The 21,575-nt window shown below is 38.9% G+C and overlaps 1 protein-coding gene across 1 annotated transcript; it reads left to right on the forward strand.

The window, feature by feature from the left end:
* Window positions 1-1,585: 1,585 nt before the first annotated feature.
* LOC136829959 (uncharacterized) lies at window positions 1,586-20,203 on the forward strand. The gene is made up of 20 exons (XM_067089135.1): window positions 1,586-2,782; window positions 3,146-3,294; window positions 3,837-4,005; window positions 4,545-4,725; window positions 4,927-4,993; window positions 5,138-5,354; window positions 5,614-5,796; window positions 6,658-6,776; window positions 7,958-8,156; window positions 9,272-9,406; window positions 10,412-10,523; window positions 11,661-11,883; window positions 12,789-12,950; window positions 13,067-13,170; window positions 13,999-14,210; window positions 14,869-15,106; window positions 17,087-17,249; window positions 18,487-18,564; window positions 19,118-19,276; window positions 19,490-20,203. The coding sequence occupies exons 2-20, from the start codon at window positions 3,178-3,180 to the stop codon at window positions 19,502-19,504; spliced, it is 2,853 nt and encodes a 950-aa protein (XP_066945236.1). The 5' UTR covers window positions 1,586-2,782; window positions 3,146-3,177; the 3' UTR covers window positions 19,505-20,203.
* Window positions 20,204-21,575: the final 1,372 nt, after the last annotated feature.

Below are 21,575 nucleotides of genomic sequence, written 5' to 3' on the forward strand. Positions count from 1 at the left end.
GCGCTGATTTTTCCAAATGTGTTTGTGTTATGATTTTTGGGTATTTAATTTTGTTACTTGAAGACTGCGTGCGTGTATATGAGTTAGTGTGGTTAGACATGTAGGTACTTTGTATGTGAAAGCATATATATATATATATATATATATATATATATATATATATATATATATATATATATATATATATATATAATATATATATTTATATATATATATATAATTATATATTTATATATATAAATATATAGATTATATATATATATATATATATATATATATATATATATATATATATATATATATATATATATATATATATATATATATATATATATATATATATGTGTGTGTGAGAGAGAGAGAGAGAGAGAGAGAAATGTCAGTTATGACAAAGTTCAGCCACACTGTTGATCTCAAATGTTATGGACTGAAGCTTGGCAAACCATTTATTATGTTTATCTCGATTATTATAATAATTACCATTAATTATCAAGCAAAACATCAGTATCAAATGAAAGTTTCACAATTATCACAATTATCGTTACTTCCGTTTGCACGAGGGAACGGTATTACCATCGTAATAATAATCAACTCATTGTTATTATAATTAACATGATTTTTATGACATTTGTTTGAGGAAAATCTGGCATAATTATCATAATTATCATCATGATTTTTTTTTGTGCTTGGAGGCTGATATGATAATTATTATCTTGATTTCCATAATAGATTTCTGAAATGTGCTTCGAAAGCCTATTGTTCTTTTCAAGAATTTGGCAATAGTCTGTATACCATTAATTCATCTGAGGTTCTGAAATGGAGAATTTTTAACTTCAAATGCACCTAACCCAACCTATAGCCTAACTCATCCACACCTGACATTTATACCCTCACCAAATTTTGGGTTCTGGTCCCTGGTACCTGGTGTGACTCAAAACAGTGTTGAGGGGTCAGTGCCCAGTCACTACTGGTATTCAAAACAGTTTTGAGGGTCTTAACTAAGGATTGACGTTATCTATTAAGTAGGTGGGTCTAAAGTGTATTCAAACCTACAACCGTTCTTATGACTTAGGCACGAGAATATCGTTTATTGATATAATTTCTTGACTGGAGAATACAGAAAAGGGTGTATTTAATGCATAGCAGTTGAGGTAATGTGATAAATTACCAAGAGAATGAGAAATTTATCGTCTTTTGTTCATGTTGTTTAACGCGGCACCTGGTAGAGCTTCCGCCATACTTAGTACCAGCCCCTCTGGGATGAAAGGAAAAAAATAAGCAAAAGACGTTAAATTTCGCATTATTCAGGTAGATTTCTCATAACATCTCGCCTGAAATGCATTATGTACACCTTCTTACTATATTGCTTAGCCAAACAATTACATTAATTAGCCAAAAAATTACATTAATAAACGATATCTTCGTGCAGCCGTCTCCTTCACATTTAACCAAGACTTCTGTTTTTCACGTACTCACGAGCTTCATGAACGAAGCCCGCCTATGACTTTTATTCTCTTCCTCCGATTTCAGCCTTTCCTGTGTTCCTGAAATGACAAAGCCCGTCCTTATTCTGTAGGTAGTAGGCTGGTTCTGGCACCAGCCGCCTGTTGAGATACTACCGTTGGGAACAAACATTTTTTGTTGGTGAGTCCGTGAAGGGACAAAACCAGTCGTCCCGTTTCGGATTCTGTTCCCAATTACAGTCCTCTTCTTCTTCTTCTTCTGCCAGCACCGACACCTGGGAGGCTTGGACTGGTTGGGCCTCCCGCTTTCATGCAGACAAGCCCTGATACAAATGCTCTCTCTCTCTCTCTCTCTCTCTCTCTCTCTCTCTCTCTCTCTCCACCAAGCCCATACTAAAACCTCGACGTCTCCTGAGGATTCCATCTGTGCAGAATGTCTAAAAGACATAAAGCATTTAATATCCTCCCCTTCTCATTAACGGAACCCAACTCCCACCAGGTAAGAGACAACGTCTTGAACACTAGTATTCCCTAAAACTGTTATTATTATTTGTTTCTTTTAAATGACTAAAACACTGAAATATAGTTAAAACATTAATCAGTATTCCCTGCTCCCCTTTCTGTCGGTTTCTTTCTGTTCCTAGGAGAGTCTTCGGGGATTCCTCGAGGAACGGACAGCGTGAAGCCTCGACCAGACTCCCTGGAAGAAGATGGCTCCGTCCGGATGGCTCCGTTTTTTTCGTTCAGTTATGAGAAATGTAAACATTATTCCCCAGGGAATAATGGACGATCCGTTTTTATCGAGTGTTTGTCTGAGGTGATACGGAGTAAATAAATAAATTAATAAATTAATAAATAAATAGTTGATAGATAAATAAATAAATATATAAACGGCTAAATAAACATACCTCGAGAGGAATTATGAGACTAAAACTTACATAAATCATTTAATTAAACAAATTGATTCAGACTCATCGGCAGTTAATAAATTCAAGAAGAAGACAATGATGACGCAATCACCTGGACAAACCACTTGAGGAAAATCAAACTTCTTTTAATTTTAAATGTGAAGTATGAATGTTTCTGAGTGATTAGTGGTTGAGTGAATGATCTTCGACTTGACTGAATGTTGAATGACTTCGTGTGTGAAACGACAACCAATGATCAGACCGCAAAGTTGACTTCATTTGTTTTGTGCATGTCGTCTGCTAACCTTCTTCTTCTCTCCCAAAACTAATGATAAATCTTAGATCCCAACGCGCCCGTGCCGCCCACGACTCCGGCCCCTCCACCGAGCTCCCCGAATGCCAATGTGTTGGGTGAGTTATATCTCTGATTATTACAGCTAATAACTGACTCATTATTATGACTGGTAATTGATTAATTATTATGACTGAGAACTGAATAATTATGATAACTGTTAGCAGAATCATCACTATGACTGGGAGGCCTTGCCCAAACTCTCTTGACATTAGGTTTTCAGTGAACATAGGCCTAACCAAATGTTTAACAACAAATAAAACTTTCTTGATATTAGTTTTTCAGTGATCTTAGGCCTACCCAAAATGTTATTGAAACCGGGAAGTTACGAAAATCAAGGCTTCTGTGTCCTTCGTATGTGGGTCCACAGGTCCAGCAATCCTGATTACTGTTGTCGTTATTCTTCTTCTTCTTCCTCGCAGACCAAGCCTACGAAATCACCACGACGACTCACATGCCGTCTCTCCAGGAGTTCATGACGAACGCCGATCCCAACGCTCCGGATTTCATGCTGACGGACGGGCCCTTCGGGTTCGGCTACGCCGTCACGCTCAAAAGTGACAAGGGGCAGGTGCGGTTCGGCTGAGAATGGCCGAGTGGGAAGGATTGATTGGACGAATTCCTGCTCATTTTCTTCTTCTCCTCCTCCTCCTCCTCCTCCTCCTCCTCCTCCTCCTTCTTCTTCTTCTTCTTCTTCTTCTTCTTCTTCTTCTTCTTTTTCTTCTTCTTCTTCTGATTTTTCTTCTTTTTCCTCCTCCTCCTCCTCCTCCTCCTCCTTCTTCTTCTTCTTCTTCTTCTTCTTCTTCTTCTTCCTCTGATTTTTCTTCTTCTTCCTCTCCTCCTCCTCCTCCTCCTCCTTCTTCTTCTTCTTCTTCTTCTTCTTCTTCTTCTGCCTCATCCGCCCACCTCCCCCTCCTTCTTGTTATTCTGAATAAATTTCTTAACAAAGGAAAAAAAAAAGGATAAAGTTAACTTTAGGTCAAACATTTCAAATCTGTTGGTTACATTATCCTATAGATATAAAGTAAAAATTCTGCACATATATTAGACACATATATATTGTTACATTACCTGCCATTACAAAATGACGTCACGCTCTTCCTAACCTTACAGTGCCTGAAGAGAAGTCCTTTCGCCTCAAGTGACGACTGCACCCAGGACCCAATCACATGCAAAGCAGGCTTCAGCCTTAGCATCTGGGAGAGGGTCAACATCAGCTTCGATGTCTTCTACACAGTGTACAAATACAAACAGGACGTGAAGCGATACATTATCTCGACAGGTACGCCTTTACGTGTGGTAGGCCCCACTCATTGTATTCGCTGAAACCATGGTCCACCACGTGGAAATGTCTGCTGGGAAAAGTGTACTGACTTACTTTTGTGGCTTTCAGTAATTACTCAGGCACTCCTTGCACTGAGGCCTGATTGTAACCCACTGCAAGGAAATATCTTCTTGAGAAGTATTTGTGGACTTTGCTGGTTGTCACCCATTGCGCAGAAATACGTGACTGGTCTTGGGCCTTAATGTGATCCACTGCATGGATCTATCTGCGTTCAAAATATCTGTAAACTCACTCCATTTGGTCTCAGGACTGTTGCAACCCACTGCCACGTGCATCAGATCTCAAGGCTGCGATGAAAGTTTTAATAACAATTTCTTTTTTAGTTTATTTATAAAGTGGGGTTTCTAGATTTATATGCGACCCTCCATTTTAGTCAAGGATATAACCAGTTGAATTTTCTTTAGCAAATCCTAACATAGAAAACAGAAAAATTTCACCCAAACACATTCGTCATGAGATTTGTTCTTTATCCCTAGGCGGCGATGAATTCGGCCACCCTGGAGTGGCCATCTACCACCAGGGCTTAGCACTGGTGGCCCTGGTGTCTACTGGAGACAAGTACTGGAAGCTGGAAGTCCTGGGGCCCTTCAGGAACAGCGAGTGGAATAACATCGGTATCCGCTGGCAGAACTCTGAGACCACCACGGGGGGCTGGAGGTAGGAAATTGCATTACTTATGTGTTTAAAATTCATTTAAAATTCATTTACTGTAAGTGGTTTGTTTCTCTGGGCTTTTACTGTCCTTTCTTATGGTACTATTATTATTATCATTAGCATTATCATTTTATCATTATTATTCTTGAAAAGATGAAACTTGTCTGGGATATGACCTCTGTGACTGAGTGGATATAACATCAGCCTAGTGTCTCACTGGTCAGTTGTTTATGTTCCTAAGAAGGATGTTTGTTATTCCTTCTGGTTCTGGGCAAGATTATTAGTCTTATTATAATTTTTGTTATTTAAGCTATTATCATTCTTGTATTTCAGTAGCCATTACCATTATTTCTCTTATTCATTCATATTTGTTTGTTACTGTATTGTCACTCCCACCTGAACTTCCTACCCACAGCTCTACATTGACGCCGTCAAAGTGGGCCAAGAGCACTACAGCAAGCCCAGCACTCCTGCTAAGGGCATCCTGAATCCTACTGAGATGCTCATAGGATGCCACAGGGATGCTGACAATCCCACCTACCGCGGTTTCAACAACGCCGATTTCGACGAGTACGCCTACTGGAACCGGAGGCTTCCTGACGACCAGACCATCTTCTTCATGGGTGGCTATGGTGAGGGGGGAACAGATTTCGGGCACAATGTCTGGGTTCTGATTTATTCTTTCTGCTACTTCTTCTTCTTCTTCTTCTTCTTCTTCTTCTTCTTCTTCTTCTTCTTCATGACTGTGGTTCTTGAAAGTGGTTACTGCTTTTGAATTTGCATCTTAATGCCCTTCTCAGCTCCAGAATGATCCATGTGCACATGAGTGACTATTGTACTACATAACATTCATTTAATGCTAGGCCTGGTATGTTCATTTCTTCTTTCCAGAGGGCAACATAGAGAACCTGGCACCGGAGGAGTTCTCCCACATGCTGGCCAAAACGAACATGAAGGACCCAGTACAAGCCCAGATCGCCATGACTATGTTCAACACCATGGCTGACTCACTCACAGCAGACGATGGTACACAGGCACCTGCGAACAATACTCAGCCAGGAAGCACCAATGGAAGTAAGGGTTAATCTCTTTGAAAAAGGAAACTGGTTCTTGACTAGTTTATATATAAACAAACCGTTATACCTTGCTTGGGTTTAAAATGTTTCACAGAAAGAGACTACAACTAATCAGACTCTGAGTTTCTACCAGTGAAAACTGACCAAAAGCTTCAGGATTATTAGCCAGAGTAGAATTCTAGCAATGGATATTTTTGATAATGAAAACAATGATTATAATTGGAGTATCTATCTGTAGAAACTCGATCGGTCTCTTGGTAACGACTCCGATCAGATTTTCACCGACAGAACCCTGTAGGGGAGGGGATGGGGTGGAGGTAGTGCCGTCAGTACACCTCATTTGGAACACTTTAGGCATTACTAAAGATTATTTACAGCCTCCCTTCGGCCCCTAGCTGCAACCCACTTCTTAGCCTTGCACTTTACCTATATTCCTGCTTCCTTTCTTTAATCTTTCTGTCCAACACCTCTAACTGGTACTTCTTAGTGCAAGTGGGATTTTCTGCCAGTTTCACCCTTCTTTTCTGAAGCTTTTCATCTGCTGTCCAACCGCTCCAACCAACCCCTTCTCTTCACGGAATGGCCGAAATTGATGGCTTGTTGTTCAGCTTAGCTTACAAAGGCTTTTGATGGCTTTGTTCCTAAAGAAATTTTCACTGATGAAGACAAAGAAACGGCACTTGAAACTTAAGTATGTGTCAAATGATTCGTGAAACACAAAAGAACGCAGGGAATTCCATGTCCTAATTACTGAACGAGTTTGTTTACTCTTGACATCTCAACCTCCACTCTGTGAAATGATTACGAACGTCTGTTTTCCCTGTCTGAGACTGATTTATTATCCCTTGTCCCTTTGCAGCAGTCCCCCTGGACTCTAAGTCCCTGAAACTCAGGGGCATGGCGGATGCCCTGAACAAGCTGGCCAACCCAGATCTCGTCAAGAATGACCTGAGTTTGAGAGAGCTGGGTATTTACATGGTGAGTTTACTGGGGATGAGGTCATTGGATGGTGTCTGAAATGACGGATTTATGGAGCGCTGTCAAAGGATCGCGTCTAGAATGAAAGATTTATGGAGCGCTGTCATAGGATTGTGTCTAGAATGAAAGATTTATGGAGCGCTGTCATAGGGTTGTGTCTAGAATGAAAGATTTATGGAGTGCATGTCAGAATGATCGTTTTATGGAGAATGAGAAGATTTATGGAGCGCTGTCAAAGGATCGTGTCTAGAATGAAAGATTTATGGAGCGCTGTCATAGGATCGTGTCTAGAATGAAAGATTTATGGAGCGCTGTCATAGGATCGTGTCTAGAATGAAAGATTCATGGAGCGCTGTCATAGGATCGTGTCTAGAATGAAAGATTAATGGAGTGATATCAAAGGATTGAGTCTGAAATGAATGATTTATGGAGCACTGTCATAGGATCATGTCTAGAATGAAAGATTTATGGGGTGCTGTCAAAGAATCGTGTCTAAAATGAAAGATTTATGGAGCGCTGTCAAAGGATCGTGTACAGAATGAAGGTTTTATGGAGCGCTGTCAAAGTATCAGTCTAATATGAAAGATTTAAGAGTGATGTCAAGAATGGTTTATGAAGTGCAGTCACAGGATAGTGTCTAAGATGAAAGATTTAAGCAACAATGTCAAAGAATCGTGTCTAAAAAAATGATTTATGGAATGCTGTCAAAGAATCACGCCTAAAATGAAAGATTTAAAGAGCAATGTCAAAGAACCACATCAAAAATGAAAGATTTAAGGAGCAATGTCAAAGAACTGCATCAGAAATGAAAGATTTAAGGATCAATGTCAAAGAATAGTGTCAAAAATGAAAGCTCTGAGGAACAGTGTCAAAGAATCATGTCCAAAATAAAGGGTTTTTGAGTAATTTCAAATGATCTTGTTTAAATGAATGATTTATGAATTGCTGTCAAGGAATCACCTCTAAAATGAATGATTTATGAATTGCTGTCAAGGAATCACGTCTTAAATGAATGATTTATGAATTGCTGCCAAGGAATCACGTCTAAAATGAAAGATTTATGGAGTGCTGTCAAGGAATCGTGTCTAAAATTAATGATTTATGGAGTGCTGTCTAAAATCAAAGACTCGCGACCTTGACATAAGACAAACCAAATCAACGTGATTTCTCGACCCCCACAGGACATCATTAAAGCAGCCAGCAAAATCCTTAACGAGTCCAATGCCGAGAACTGGCGCAAGATCGAGGACGACGGGCACCGAGGTGCACCCGGAGTCAAGGAGGACGTCGAGAGGTACATAGACGCCCTCGGGAAGAAACTCAAGATGGCGGCGAACAACCCAGAGCCTCAGAGTTTCGTCAAATTCACGGACAACATACGTAAGTATGAAGTCACCCTGGAGAGAGTCTTTCTGCTTCTTGATTCATTAACTAGTTGTTCTTGGGAGAGTTCATGATTTAGACAGTGCCAAATAACAATGGGTGGGTCACCAGCTTTGATTTAGATCTTAAATTAAAAAAATGCGGACATCAACCATGAATTGGATCTTATTTTTTTAATTTGAAAACACTTTTTCAACACAGTAAATTCATTCAGATTCAAAAACAGTCTTTCGATACTTGTCCCTAACACTTCCTTTTCCAAAAGTCCCTCAAAATTGAAAAAAATAAAAATATAAAAGGTGCTACATAATTCTATTTTATCCGACCAATCAAAATTCGAAAACAGTACTTTAATGCATTGAGATTCTTCGATAATTTTTTCTTTTCTCAAAATCGGCAACTCTTTGGCCATTTTTGACAATTTTAGCTGGAAAAAAACAGAAAAAATAAATCTTTATAAATTTCAGGCCGAGATTTGTCTACGTAGGCAGTTTTACCACAATTTCAGCTTGAACGATTTTTGGGCGATTTTGCAGAAATTTTGCCAGTTTTTGGTCATTTCTGCCATATTTTGGAAATTTCAGGCCGAAGTTTGTCAAAATCGGCAAATTTGGACCATTTCTCATAATTTCAACATTAAAGTACCACACAAAAAAATTTTGGTCGTTGTTGCAGAATTTTGGGCAATTTTTTGGCTATTTCTGCCACATTTTTGCTATTCCTGTCATATTTTGGAAATTTCAAGCCTCTATTTATCAAAATGGGCCAATTTTGAACACTTATCACAATTTCAGCTTAAAATTAACACAAAAAACCAATTTTGGCCGTTTTTGCTAAATTTTTGGCAATTTTCTGGCCATCTCTGCCTCAGTTTGGAAACATCTCGGTGAAATTTGTCAGAATTGACAAATTTTGACCATCTTTCAAATTTTATCATAAAGGCACCAAAAAAGGCCAATTTTGGTCGTTTTTGCAGAAATTTGTGTCACTTTCTGGCCATATCTGCCACATTCTGGTAGAAATGGTACAGTTCTTTACTTATTCGACCAAATTAACTTTCTTTTTTCTTTTCATTCCTTATTAACTTATCCATTTTTTTTAAATCACTGCAGTCGTGAAAATGGAGAAGATGTCAGTCAGCGATTACCAGAAAAAGGGAGCCACTTACGTCAGTCCCAGGTACAGTGAAAGCCCTGAGATGAGAGACTTCTGGCTGGACTGGGACACTCCCCTTGAAAAGGTCACTGGTAAGGATTCGTCGGCGCCCTTTCCATTTGTTTATGTAATATATATATATATATATATATATATATATATATATATATATATATATATATATATATATATATATATATATATATATATATATGTATATATATAATATATATATATATCAGCTGACCAACCAGGCACTGCTTGGAAAAACTCAGAATGACAACCAGTAAATTCTCTCTCTCCATCACTCTTTCCCTCTTTCTCCTCACTAACACACCCTCTACTCTCTCTCTCTCTCTCTCTCTCTCTCTCTCTCTCTCTCTCTCTCTCTCTCTCTCTCTTTCCTGTTAAGACAGTTGCTTCAATCACATTACCAAACATTTTTGACATTTTATATTTCACCTCTTCTCACCCCTCCTTCCTGTCGGGGCTGAACTTGGACTCAAAGAGCATCAGGAGTGTCACTATTCATCTCAGCGACCTCGTAAACTATGGATTAGACACTAATATCTGGCATTTTTGACATTGTATTTTTCACCCCTTCCTACCCCTCCTTCATATCGGGACTTAAAAGGGCATCGGGTGTCACTATTCATCTCAGCGACCTCGAAAACTATGGATTAAACATGTCACTCCTTCCCATATATATATATATATATATATATATATATATATATATATATATATATATATATATATATATATATATATATATATATATATATATATGGAAATACTGAACATGTGGGTGTGTGTTTCACAGAAACAAAATGTCCAACTTACAATAGGAACGAACCTTGTTCTCCCCAGCAACAGGCCAAGGTGATAGCAACTGACCTACAAAGGTAGGTAGGTAGGTCAGTCGCTACCGCCGTGGCCTGTCACTCAGAAGACTGAGGTTCGTACCCGGTGTGAGTCAGAAATTTATATATGTGTGTGTATATATGTAGATACATATATATATCTGAAAACCACCTCCCACATCACACTTATTCTAAGAACCCAACGTTTCACCTTTTTAACCCTTTCATCATCAGTTCCCACTGGCCTTGTTGGAGGTTTACCCGAGTGTGATAATTACCTTGTGAGTGTGTCCACTGTTATTTATGATTCGATGGATGACGTCGGTCCCTCTCGCGTCAGTTCGAGGTGAGTGAAAGAAATAAATAGATAAACAGATAAATAAACAGATGAATATATGAATAAATAAATGAATTAATTAATCAATAAAATTGTTAATATTTTCTTGATAACCTGATAAACAAAGAATTCATTTTTGGATTCATCGCTACTATTGAAATTTGAAACACTGAAGCACATTTCAGCGATCTCATCTGTTTCCTGTCTTTACCTTCATCATTATAGTTGTTTCAGTTGAAGGTATGATGATTATGATCGCTAATAATACCTCTACCAATATTGTTCTTATTGCTGTCCTATCAGATATTAGTATCTTTGCCAGCTAAGTTGGGAGAAAGTCATGTTTTCACATTTCCTCTGTATGCATATCTTAACATCATTTCTCAAGAATGGACGAACGGATTTGTGTCAATATTTTGAAGATGTGTCGTCATCAAATCCATCTTACCTATTATCAAGCCTAGCCTTAGGCAACAAGCTTGTTGGCTGTCTCCTATACCCTCCCGATCCCCTACCTAACCCACCTCCACCTGGGGTGGACAAACAGGTTTGCAGGAGGAGGGTGGATGTCTCCCATACCCTCCCGTTCTCCTGCCTACCCCGCCCTCACCTGGGGTGGACAAACCAGTTTGCAGGGGGTGGGTGGCTGTGTTATATCTCCTCTACTGTCACCTGGGGGAGGTCAATCAAGATCAGATCTACTAGGATTTTATTATTATAGATTATTATTGTTATTGTTATAGATTATTATTATTTTGTTATTGTTATTATTATTACTGCAGGCGCACCTTTGAACTTTTAATATCTGTACTTACTTCCTGTAATAACGGACTGACTATCGAAGCTTTTGTGTGATTTTTAGTGCATCTTGCCATAAAATTACTGTACATTTTGATCTTCAGTCGTAATTGCAATAATTTTTATAGTACTAGTAGTGGAAACAATAATAGCAGCAGTATTAGTAATAGTAACGACAATAACATGAAAATGCTCAGAGAAGTGTATACTCAGCCACTATCAACCACTATACATACTTGTTATACGCAGATGCTCTGGGTCCTTGAAGCTATGGAAATCACTGCCCTCTATAATTTTACTACAATTATCATTATTATTATCATTATCATCATCGTCCCTATCCAACAGCTCCCTGAACGACAAAGTGAAGAACACACTTGACTCGCGGGTCATCCGGACTAACCTGAATATTTACCCGCCGTCAAACTCAGCCACTACCCCCAATGGTGCCAGCTGCTACCCAAACAAGCAGAAGCTGACCGCCAACCCGATCCAGTCCACCGGAGGTCACAAGGAACCCAGCTTCACCATCAGGCATCCCACTTTCCACAGCGACGAGCTGAACACTGACGTAAGTCTGGTCGTAGGACTCTGGGGAGGCGTCCTGTTCCTGTAGGGTTTCTGGGGCCCGTCAGGTGGCACTTTTCAGAATTTGTTTTGGCAGATGTTTACGCACCAACTTATTGGTCTTATTTACCGGATATATGCGTTGGCTTATTAACCTTATTTGCCATACTTACTTATTGACTTATTAGCTTTATTGACCAGATTTTGTACTGAGTTATCATCCTTATTTACCAAACTTACCAACTGACTCATTAACCTTATTTACCAAACTTGCCAATTGACTTATTAAACATTATTTAAAAGGCTTACGTACTGACTTATCGACCTTACTTACAGATACCCATACTGACTTATCGACCTTATTTACCAGACTTACTTATTGACTTATTAGCTTTATTGACCAGATTTTGTACTGAGTTATCATCCTTATTTACCAGACTTACCAACTGACTCGTTAACCCTATTTATCAGATTTACTTATTGACTTATCAACTTTATTTACCAGACTTTTGTACTGACTTATTGACCTTATTTACCAGACTTACCAACTGACTCATTAACCTTATTTACCAGACTTTTGTACTGACTCATTGGCCTTATTTACCAGACTTACTTACTGACTCATTAACCTTATTTACTAGACTTTTGTACTGACTCATTGGCCTTATTTACCAGACTTACTTATTGACTCATTGATCTTATTTACTAGACTTTCTGACTTATTAACCTTATTTACCAGACTTATGTACTGAGCTATTAGTCCTATTTACCAGACTTATGAACTGACTTATGAACCATATTAACCAGTACATACTGACCTATTAACCCTATTTACTAGACGTACATATTGACTTATTAACCTTATTAACAAGACTTACGTACCGACTTATCATTAACCCTCTTCACCAGATATACCAGAGACGCTGCGTCTGGTGGAACTCGCAGATCGGGAAGAAGGGAGCCTGGGATTCCAGCGGCTGCCTCCTGCTGAAGACGACGCAGTTTTACACCAAGTGCTCCTGCAAGCAGTTCGGCTCCTATGCCATCATGGCCGAGCACGTGGAGGATAGGGTATGTAACAATATATATATATACAGTATATATTCTTTTCTTTTTCAACCCTGCAACGAAGACTGATATAGCACTCACTATATTAATAATAATAATAATAATAATAATATCCCCAGATACCACCATACGAGCCCGGATGGTTAAAAGGCATCAAGATCTTCCTTTACATTATCTCGGATGTCCTTCTCCTGTTCTATATTGTCGTCGTTGCGATCTCCGGGTGAGTGTCAGGCTCTGGAATTCTCTTCCTGCTTCTGTTTTGCTAAGGGTGTTATAATCTTCCTTCATTTTTTCCTCTGCTGACCTTTCTTCTTCTTCTTCTTTTTTTCTTTTGGTTTTTCTCTGGTCTTTTGGGTTAGGTAAGTCACTGGGTTGCAGTTTCAAGGGTAATTTCTGCTTAATAATTCATTATTTCCTTTTCCTTTTTAACTTTCTAAGACATTCCTTATCCTCTTTAATGTGCCTTTAATCCTTTGAATTCTTCTATTTATCATTTTTTGGGTCACATGTCCCCTTAATTGTCTTATTTATTATCTATACTCTCAGTCTCTCTTCTGTCGCGAAGATGAATTCAGATAAACCATTTTTTCTTTGCTATTTAATTCCAGTGACCTTTTTTCCCCCAAAGCTTCCTTTCAAAGATATTGTAGACATGTTTTCTTTCGGCCTGACCAAATTTTTTTCACAAGCAACACTGGCCCATTCTTCATGTGCATACTATATATTAGTCAACTATAACTTTCTTTTTCAAAACTGCGAAAAACTGACAAGTATGTTAACACTTCCCATTCCTGGGATCTATCCAATAACCAATGTCGTGATACTAGACCAGTAATGAGCTGACCTGCCTTCAGAACAGTCACATGCATTAAACTGACACCAAATAAATTTAAGATCGTTTATAAGTAGCAGACGAACACTAGACTGACCTGCTTCCAGAACAGTCACGTGGGCTAAAGCGTAACACGTACATATAAACTTGCGATCATGTGAACTGCTCGTCCCATCCTCTAGGAGGTAAATCACTGCCATTTTTTCACTTGACCAGGGACCTGAAAGACCAGTTCCATCTCTCCGGTCTTCTTCTGTCTGGTTGCCTTGTAGGAGGCTCGGTAGGAATGCTCCTGAGCGACGCCGGCGCCATCCAACATGGCCGACACAACTGCACGGCAATCGGGACCTTGATCCAGGGCTTCTATATGCTGTCGGCTCTGTGGGTCACCATGCTAGGCCACGCTGGTTTCAAAGCTACTACCAGAGGTGAGGTGATGAATATTCGAGCGATTTGTATTGTCGAAGAAGGACTTTATAAAGTTAGAGTTGATTTGTGGGGTGGGTTCCTAATCAAGTTGGATAGTTGATTATCAATGCCACTTAACCTTTAGGATTATATGGTTAGCAGTACTTTAATCTACAGCGATGTCATGTTTATTTGCTCAGAATTTCCTTTCAAAACTTGGCTTATGCTAGGTTTTTCTTCTTGAGCCTTGTGTACCGACAGGATAGAATAGATCCAGTCGCTGAGCTTGACTAGCTCAGACAGAAAAGCTCTTTCTACCTCATTTTCCCACACTATAGGGCTAGCCACAGGTGGGGGGTGGGAGGGAAGAACTTTCCACCTCATTTCCCCACAGTATAGACTCAGCCACAGGGCGGGGGAAAGAACTTTCCACCTCATTTTCCCACACTATAGGCCTAGCCATAGGGTGAAAAGAACTTTCCACCTCATTTGCCCACAGTATAGACCTAGCCATAGGGGGAGAAAAGAACTTTCCACCTCATTTTCCCACACTATAGACCTAGCCATAGGGGGAAAAAAGAACTTTCCATCTCATCTTCCCACACTATAGGCCTACCCTCAATAAGGTATAAAGCAAGAAGACAGGAATACAGTTTCTCTCTCTATTTCAAACCGCAGGCATAATAGCAGGGCGGCTACAGTCCTACGCCTTAGTATCCTTCGGGGTGACCATGATCCTCATAGGAATCAGCATCACCTTCTTCATCCACGACCTGGGAACGGACCCAAGGTGCTTCATATCGTGGTTCGACGGCGACAAGCTCGTCCTCTTCTTCTTCCCTGTGGTCGTGTGCCTCGGGGTGTCCCTCTTCTTCGGCTGCGTCGTGCTCTTCAATGTCAAGCATTCGCAAAAACTGTGAGTGTCCCTGCGTTTTGCTTTCTTGGTGTCTATTCGATGTATTTCATATTATCTTTTTACTTTTACAGCGTTTAAACTTTATTTATATGCTATAATCCCACTTCCCCCCCCCACCTTTAATTTATGGACGAATCCTTCTGGCCAGTCCTGCATAGGCCTAGAAGATGCCCTGTGATGTCCTGTAGTCTTCTCCTTTTCAGAAATGAGTCCTGTAATGTCCTGTACTCTTTTCCTTTCCAGAAATGAGTCCTGTCATGTCCTCTACTCTTTTCCTTTCCAGAAATGAGTCCTGTAATGTCCTGCACTCTTTTCCTTTCCAGAAATGAGTCCTGTCATGTCCTCTACTCTTTTCCTTTCCAGAAATGAGTCCTGTCATGTCCTCTACTCTTTTCCTTTCCAGAAATGAGTCCTGTAATGTCCTGCACTCTTTTCCTTTCCAGAAATGAGTCCTGTCATGTCCTCTACTCTTTTCCTTTCCAGAAATGAGTCCTGTCATGTCCTCTACTCTTTTCCTTTCCAGAAATGAGTCCTGTAATGTCCTGCACTCTTTTCCTTTCCAGAAATGAGTCCTGTCATGTCCTGTACTCTTTTCCTTTCCAGAAATGAGTCCTGTAATGTCCTGTACTCTTTTCCTTTCCAGAAATGAGTCCTGTAATGTCCTGTACTCTTTTCCTTTTACAGAAATGAGTCCTGTAATGTCCTGCACTCTTTTTTCCTTTCCAGAAATGAGTCCTGTCATGTCCTCTTTCCACTCTTTTCCTTTTTCCTTTCCAGAAATAGGTCCTGTAATGTCCTGTACTCTTTTCCTTTCCAGAAATGAGTCCTGTAATGTCCTGTACTCTTTTCCTTTCCAGAAATGAGTCCTGTCATGTCCTGTACTCTTTTCCTTTCCAGAAATGAGTCCTGTCATGTCCTCTACTCTTTTCCTTTCCAGAAATGAGTCCTGTAATGTCCTGCACTCTTTTCCTTTCCAGAAATGAGTCCTGTCATGTCCTCTACTCTTTTCCTTTCCAGAAATAGGTCCTGTAATGTCCTCTACTCTTTTCCTTTCCAGAAATGAGTCCTGTAATGTCCTGTACTCTTTTCCTTTCCAGAAATGAGTCCTGTCATGTCCTGTACTCTTTTCCTTTCCAGAAATGAGTCCTGTCATGTCCTCTACTCTTTTCCTTTCCAGAAATGAGTCCTGTAATGTCCTGCACTCTTTTCCTTTCCAGAAATGAGTCCTGTCATGTCCTGTACTCTTTTCCTTTCCAGAAATGAGTCCTGTAATGTCCTGTACTCTTTTCCTTTCCAGAAATGAGTCCTGTAATGTCCTGTACTCTTTTCCTTTTACAGAAATGAGTCCTTTAATGTCCTGTCACTCTTTTTCCTTTCCAGAAATGAGTCCTGTCATGTCCTCTACTCTTTTCCTTTCCAGAAATAGGTCCTGTAATGTCCTGTACTCTTTTCCTTTCCAGAAATGAGTCCTGTAATGTCCTGCACTCTTTTCCTTTCCAGAAATGAGTCCTGTCATGTCCTCTACTCTTTTCCTTTCCAGAAATGAGTCCTGTCATGTCCTCTACTCTTTTCCTTTCCAGAAATGAGTCCTGTAATGTCCTGCACTCTTTTCCTTTCCAGAAATGAGTCCTGTCATGTCCTCTACTCTTTTCCTTTCCAGAAATGAGTCCTGTCATGTCCTCTACTCTTTTCCTTTCCAGAAATGAGTCCTGTCATGTCCTCTACTCTTTTCCTTTCCAGAAATGAGTCCTGTCATGTCCTCTACTCTTTTCCTTTCCAGAAATGAGTCCTGTCATGTCCTCTACTCTTTTCCTTTCCAGAAATGAGTCCTGTCATGTCCTCTACTCTTTTCCTTTCCAGAAATGAGTCCTGTCATGTCCTGTACTCTTTTCCTTTCCAGAACTAAGTCCTGTAATGCCCCGAACTCTTTTCCTTTCCAGAAATAAGTCCCGTAATGTCCTGTACCCTTTTCCTTTCCAGAAATAAGGTCATCCAGACTGACTACAGTTCGTTCATCACCGGAAGCACTGCTGTCATAATCTATTTCGCCATCACCTGGATAATAGCTGCGTTTTCCTACGTCAGAATAGGTGGCAATTACACTGGGTTGTATCCATTCTTCCAGATACTAAATAGCCTCATGGTAAGTTAAAGTTCCCTGGGAAAACCCCAGGTGAAATGTCCCTGAAGGTATTTTCTGCCGTTCGTATGCTCCGTACGCCGCGGTGCACTGTAGGCCTATCGGCCCCCTAGCTGCGACACCTTTCGTTCCTTTTACTGTACCTCCGTTCTCATTCTTTCTTTCTTCTTACACTCCACCCTCTCCTAACCCTTGTTTCTCAAAAGGTTCTCCTTTAGTCTCAGTTACCCTTTCAGCTCTGAATGACCTCTTAGGTCCCAGCGCCTGGCTTCAGTTTTATGTGTGCCATTCCATCCCGACCTGCGGATCCTGAAGAATTTCATGGGTGGCCACCAATTTTCATATATATATATATATATATATATATATATATATATATATATATATATATATATATATATATATAGAGAGAGAGAGAGAGAGAGAGAGAGAGAGAGAGAGAGAGAGAGAGATTTCTATAATAATTTTTAAATTTTTTCCCATTTTTATGTTTCTTATTTATGTCGTTATCTAAATCTTCAATATTATATATTATTATTTTTCATGGGGGTCACGTGTCCTGGTGCCCCCACCCCCCCCTGGATCCGCAAGTGCATCCCAATGTCATATATATATATATATATATATATATATATATATATATATATATATATATATATATAGAGAGAGAGAGAGAGAGAGAGAGAGAGAGAGAGAGAGAGAGAGAGAGAGAGAGAGAGAGAGAGAGAGAGAGCATCTCAATAAAGCAATTGTCTACCATTGAATCGAACGCGTTCTCTTAACGAATACCGCGAAAGAAAACGAGACAAATCTTGTACACTGGTAACTATGAATTCTTGTACGGTCAATTCATACATGAGGTATTCCTATGTAAGCATATTCATTAAATAAAAAATAAATACAAAAACAAAAAGTATAATTGAAGACTAGGCCTATATCCCCGCGGCCTAGTTCCCGCCAGTCGCCGACCGGGATGTTTACCACCTTTTAGTTATCTTTTTGCTTATGTTTATACATTTTTTTTATGTTGATGGTATTTCCAGGCTTTAATTTATGACTTAACGTCCATTCCCAATGGCCTGGTACTAAACACTGTCCCCAATTTGCACGTAAACGATGGTTACTGAACCCAATAAAAAAAATGGGCGGTATTAGCCTTCAGTTTTACCCAAACTTAGCCTAGGCCTATAGCCTAGATGAAGCATTTCCATAATCCTCTGACTATAATTTTCATTTTCAGGGCGTAGTCGTCTTCATAAGCATAGGAATCATGTCTGCAAAGTTCCGAAGGGTTCTAACGAGGACGCATGAGAGGAGGGTAAGTCTGTTTCCCCCTCCGAATTGGCTGTCCAACTTCTCTAACTCTTTTTCGCACGAGTTTTCAAAGCTCATTGAGTCCAGAAATGGGCGTCGAGTGTTTTTTTTTTTTTTTAATTAATGGTTATATACGTTTTTCATCATTCTTTCTAATTTGAGTCTTAATTTTCATTTCATTTTTAAAGCAAGTCTTAGACCGTATTTTCCCTTCGTTTTTAATGCAAGCCTTAAACCGTATTTTTGTTTCACTATCTAAGCAAATCTTAAACCGTATTTTGATTTAATTTTTCAAGCAAGTTTTAAATTGCGTTTTCATTTCATTTTTAAAGCAAGTCTTAAACAGCATTTTCGTTTATTCTTTAAAGCAATTCCGTATTTTCCCTTAATTCCTAAAGCAAGTCTTGAGCAGTATTTTCACTTTATATTTAAAGAAAGGCCTTCAACCGTATTGTCATTTCACTTTTAAAGCAAGTGTTAACCCGTATTTTCATTTCACTTTCATTTCCTTTGAATGCTCACAATCTAAATCTCTCATTTTCCTTTCCACCACGCAGGGAGAGATTCTTCAGAGAATGAAGGACAAGGCGAAAAACGCCACCGGGGGGCAGACTTCCAAAAACGACAAGTCCAAAACGATCCCTCCCCCTCCCCCTCCCCCTAAAAGTCAGCCAAAACCCCCTTCACCTCCCACTTCTCCTACGCCACCAAATCTGGTGAGTTGTTATCGGAGTTCTTCGATCGTCAGCCATTTTACAACTGTAAAGCGAACTCGGATAGTAACAATAAGAAGTTGATTCTGTTGAACTGAGTCAGTACATTGTCAGATCAGTGCATCGTAGAATCAATACATTTTTGAACCTGTTGAATTGAGTCAGTACTTGAATGCTTACACCGTATAATCAAAATATTAATCATTTCCTTTTCAGATCGACACGGACTGAACTCCTGCTCAATCAAAAGCGGACCTTCGCCAGGTTTCAGTCCAGAAAGGAACTGGTCAGAACAGGTCACTTATATCTTAGCACTTAAGGGCCTGTGTTCAGTAAATCTCCCTAGATGTTCATTTTTTTACTAATTTTCTCAAATAAGCCCAAGAACATGTTATAGAATTACAGCAAACGAATTGCAAAAACATTATTTTTTCAACTGTAATCATGTCGTGATATGAAACGTACCTGCAACACTGTTTAGCTCAAAGTCTGGCGTGTGTGAAATCTACTTCTGTTTCACCTCTGCACACGCTTTCTACAGGTGAAAGCAACTTTCCACACGTGAAAGCAACGATATTTTTGGCATTTGTCTCAGTTTTTTAGACTGCACATTTCAGACTTATGTAACTCGTTTGGTTCTGAAATCTATGATTAGGCCTATATACCTCTCAGAAATGTTTCAGAGCCTAACACATATTGTTTAGAAGATATCTCAACGCTTCATTCACTATTTTGGCTGTAAACAGCTGCTAATCTTCCTCTAAGATCAAATAAAAGGATTGACTGATTGATTCATGTTACTAAAACGGTACTAAGTCCGAGCAGTTGATGAATCTCTAATTATTATTTTTCGAAATTGTTTTCCAAAGGCAAAAATTAGGCCATCTTTTCTCCGGCACAAACATTCCAATTAAAATTTGCAAAGCATTCCACGGATGTTTTTCTCAACCTTCATGCAATTTAAATCTGTTTTTTTCTATTTGTGATTCTACATCACCCATTTGTCCTTCTTCTTCTTATTCCTCTAACTTTCTCTGTTCCTCTGCAACACAAATCTCGACTCACTCATCCCCAGCCTCCAACCTCATGGTTTTAACCCAGGTCGGTCTAGGTCTATCCCTGGTGCCCACAGGAGCCCAGCTGACACTTTCGCATCCTGTTCTCCCAGGGGTTCTTCCGAGGACAAGTCCAAACCATCTCCTTTATATCATTATTTCATCTAAACATGGACCCTCAGACAATTATTTTTCTTAGACTTTCCTGTCATTTATTTACAGTATTACAGTCCCAAATTACAGAAATATCTCCAAATAATATACAGGGCATTCAACAGAGTGCAGTATTTTTTCTCAAAATAAAAATATTGGTGATAAAATATAAACGGGAAATCACACGATGCTATAAAATGTTTTTTTTTTATTCTCAAAACCAGTTAAAAGACGAGAGTTCGGCCTAGGGTTGTAATGTCCAAGAAACCCTTCAGAGAGCAACCAGGTTAGTAAACGTGCCACGCTGTGGAACTCCTCCAAAGTTCCACAGGTCCTCTGTTCCTCACAATGCTAGACTGTGGAACAGATTCCCTACTGAAGAAGTTGCGCAGTTGGAACTTCTTCTGAAGTTCGAGCGAATGTGCAATGCGTGACTACCCTAGTACAATTCTCCTTGTATTTTAATCACTTATTTACATTTTTCTATTTATTGATTTGTTTGTTCGTTTCTTTTAAATAAGTGGTCTCTTCTTTCTGTATTTCTCATTGCATTCTGTTATTTTTTTTTCTAATGAACGCCATAATATTCTTTGGAAGTTTGAGTTTCAAGTCAGTGGCCACTGAGGTGGGTGTTTTCCATACGAATAGGTTCGTCTTCTGAATAATAATAATAATAATAATAATAATAATAATAATAATAATAATAATAATAATAATAATAATAATAATAATAACAGCAAAAATATTGCCTTATAAAAATATCAGATTTGTAATATATATATATATATATATATATATATATATATATATATATATATATATATATATATATATATATATATATATATATATATATATATATATATATATATATATATATATATATATTTTTCTAAAAACCTGATTCATAAAAAAAAATAGCATTTCAAAAACCCTAATTTGTAAAAAAAAATTGCATTTCCTAAAACCTAATTTGTAAAATATAACATTTCTAAAAACCTGATTTGTAAAAAAACCAGCGTTTCCAAAAACCCCAATTTGTAAAAAAAAAAAAAAAAAAGCATTTCTAAAAACCTGATTTGTTTAAAAAAGCA

Source organism: Macrobrachium rosenbergii, chromosome 45, assembly GCF_040412425.1.
Source record: "Macrobrachium rosenbergii isolate ZJJX-2024 chromosome 45, ASM4041242v1, whole genome shotgun sequence".
In the NCBI taxonomy this organism is placed as follows: Eukaryota; Metazoa; Arthropoda; class Malacostraca; order Decapoda; family Palaemonidae; genus Macrobrachium; species Macrobrachium rosenbergii.

Coding starts and splice junctions, on each gene's coding strand:
- LOC136829959 (XM_067089135.1), top strand. CDS start 3,178: ATGCCGTCTCTCCAGGAGTTCATGACGAACGCCGATCCCAACGCTCCG. Junction 4,726..4,926: donor ACCACCACGGGGGGCTGGAG/GTAGGAAATTGC, acceptor ATATAACATCAG/CCTAGTGTCTCACTGGTCAG. Junction 11,884..12,788: donor GCGACGAGCTGAACACTGAC/GTAAGTCTGGTC, acceptor CCTCTTCACCAG/ATATACCAGAGACGCTGCGT.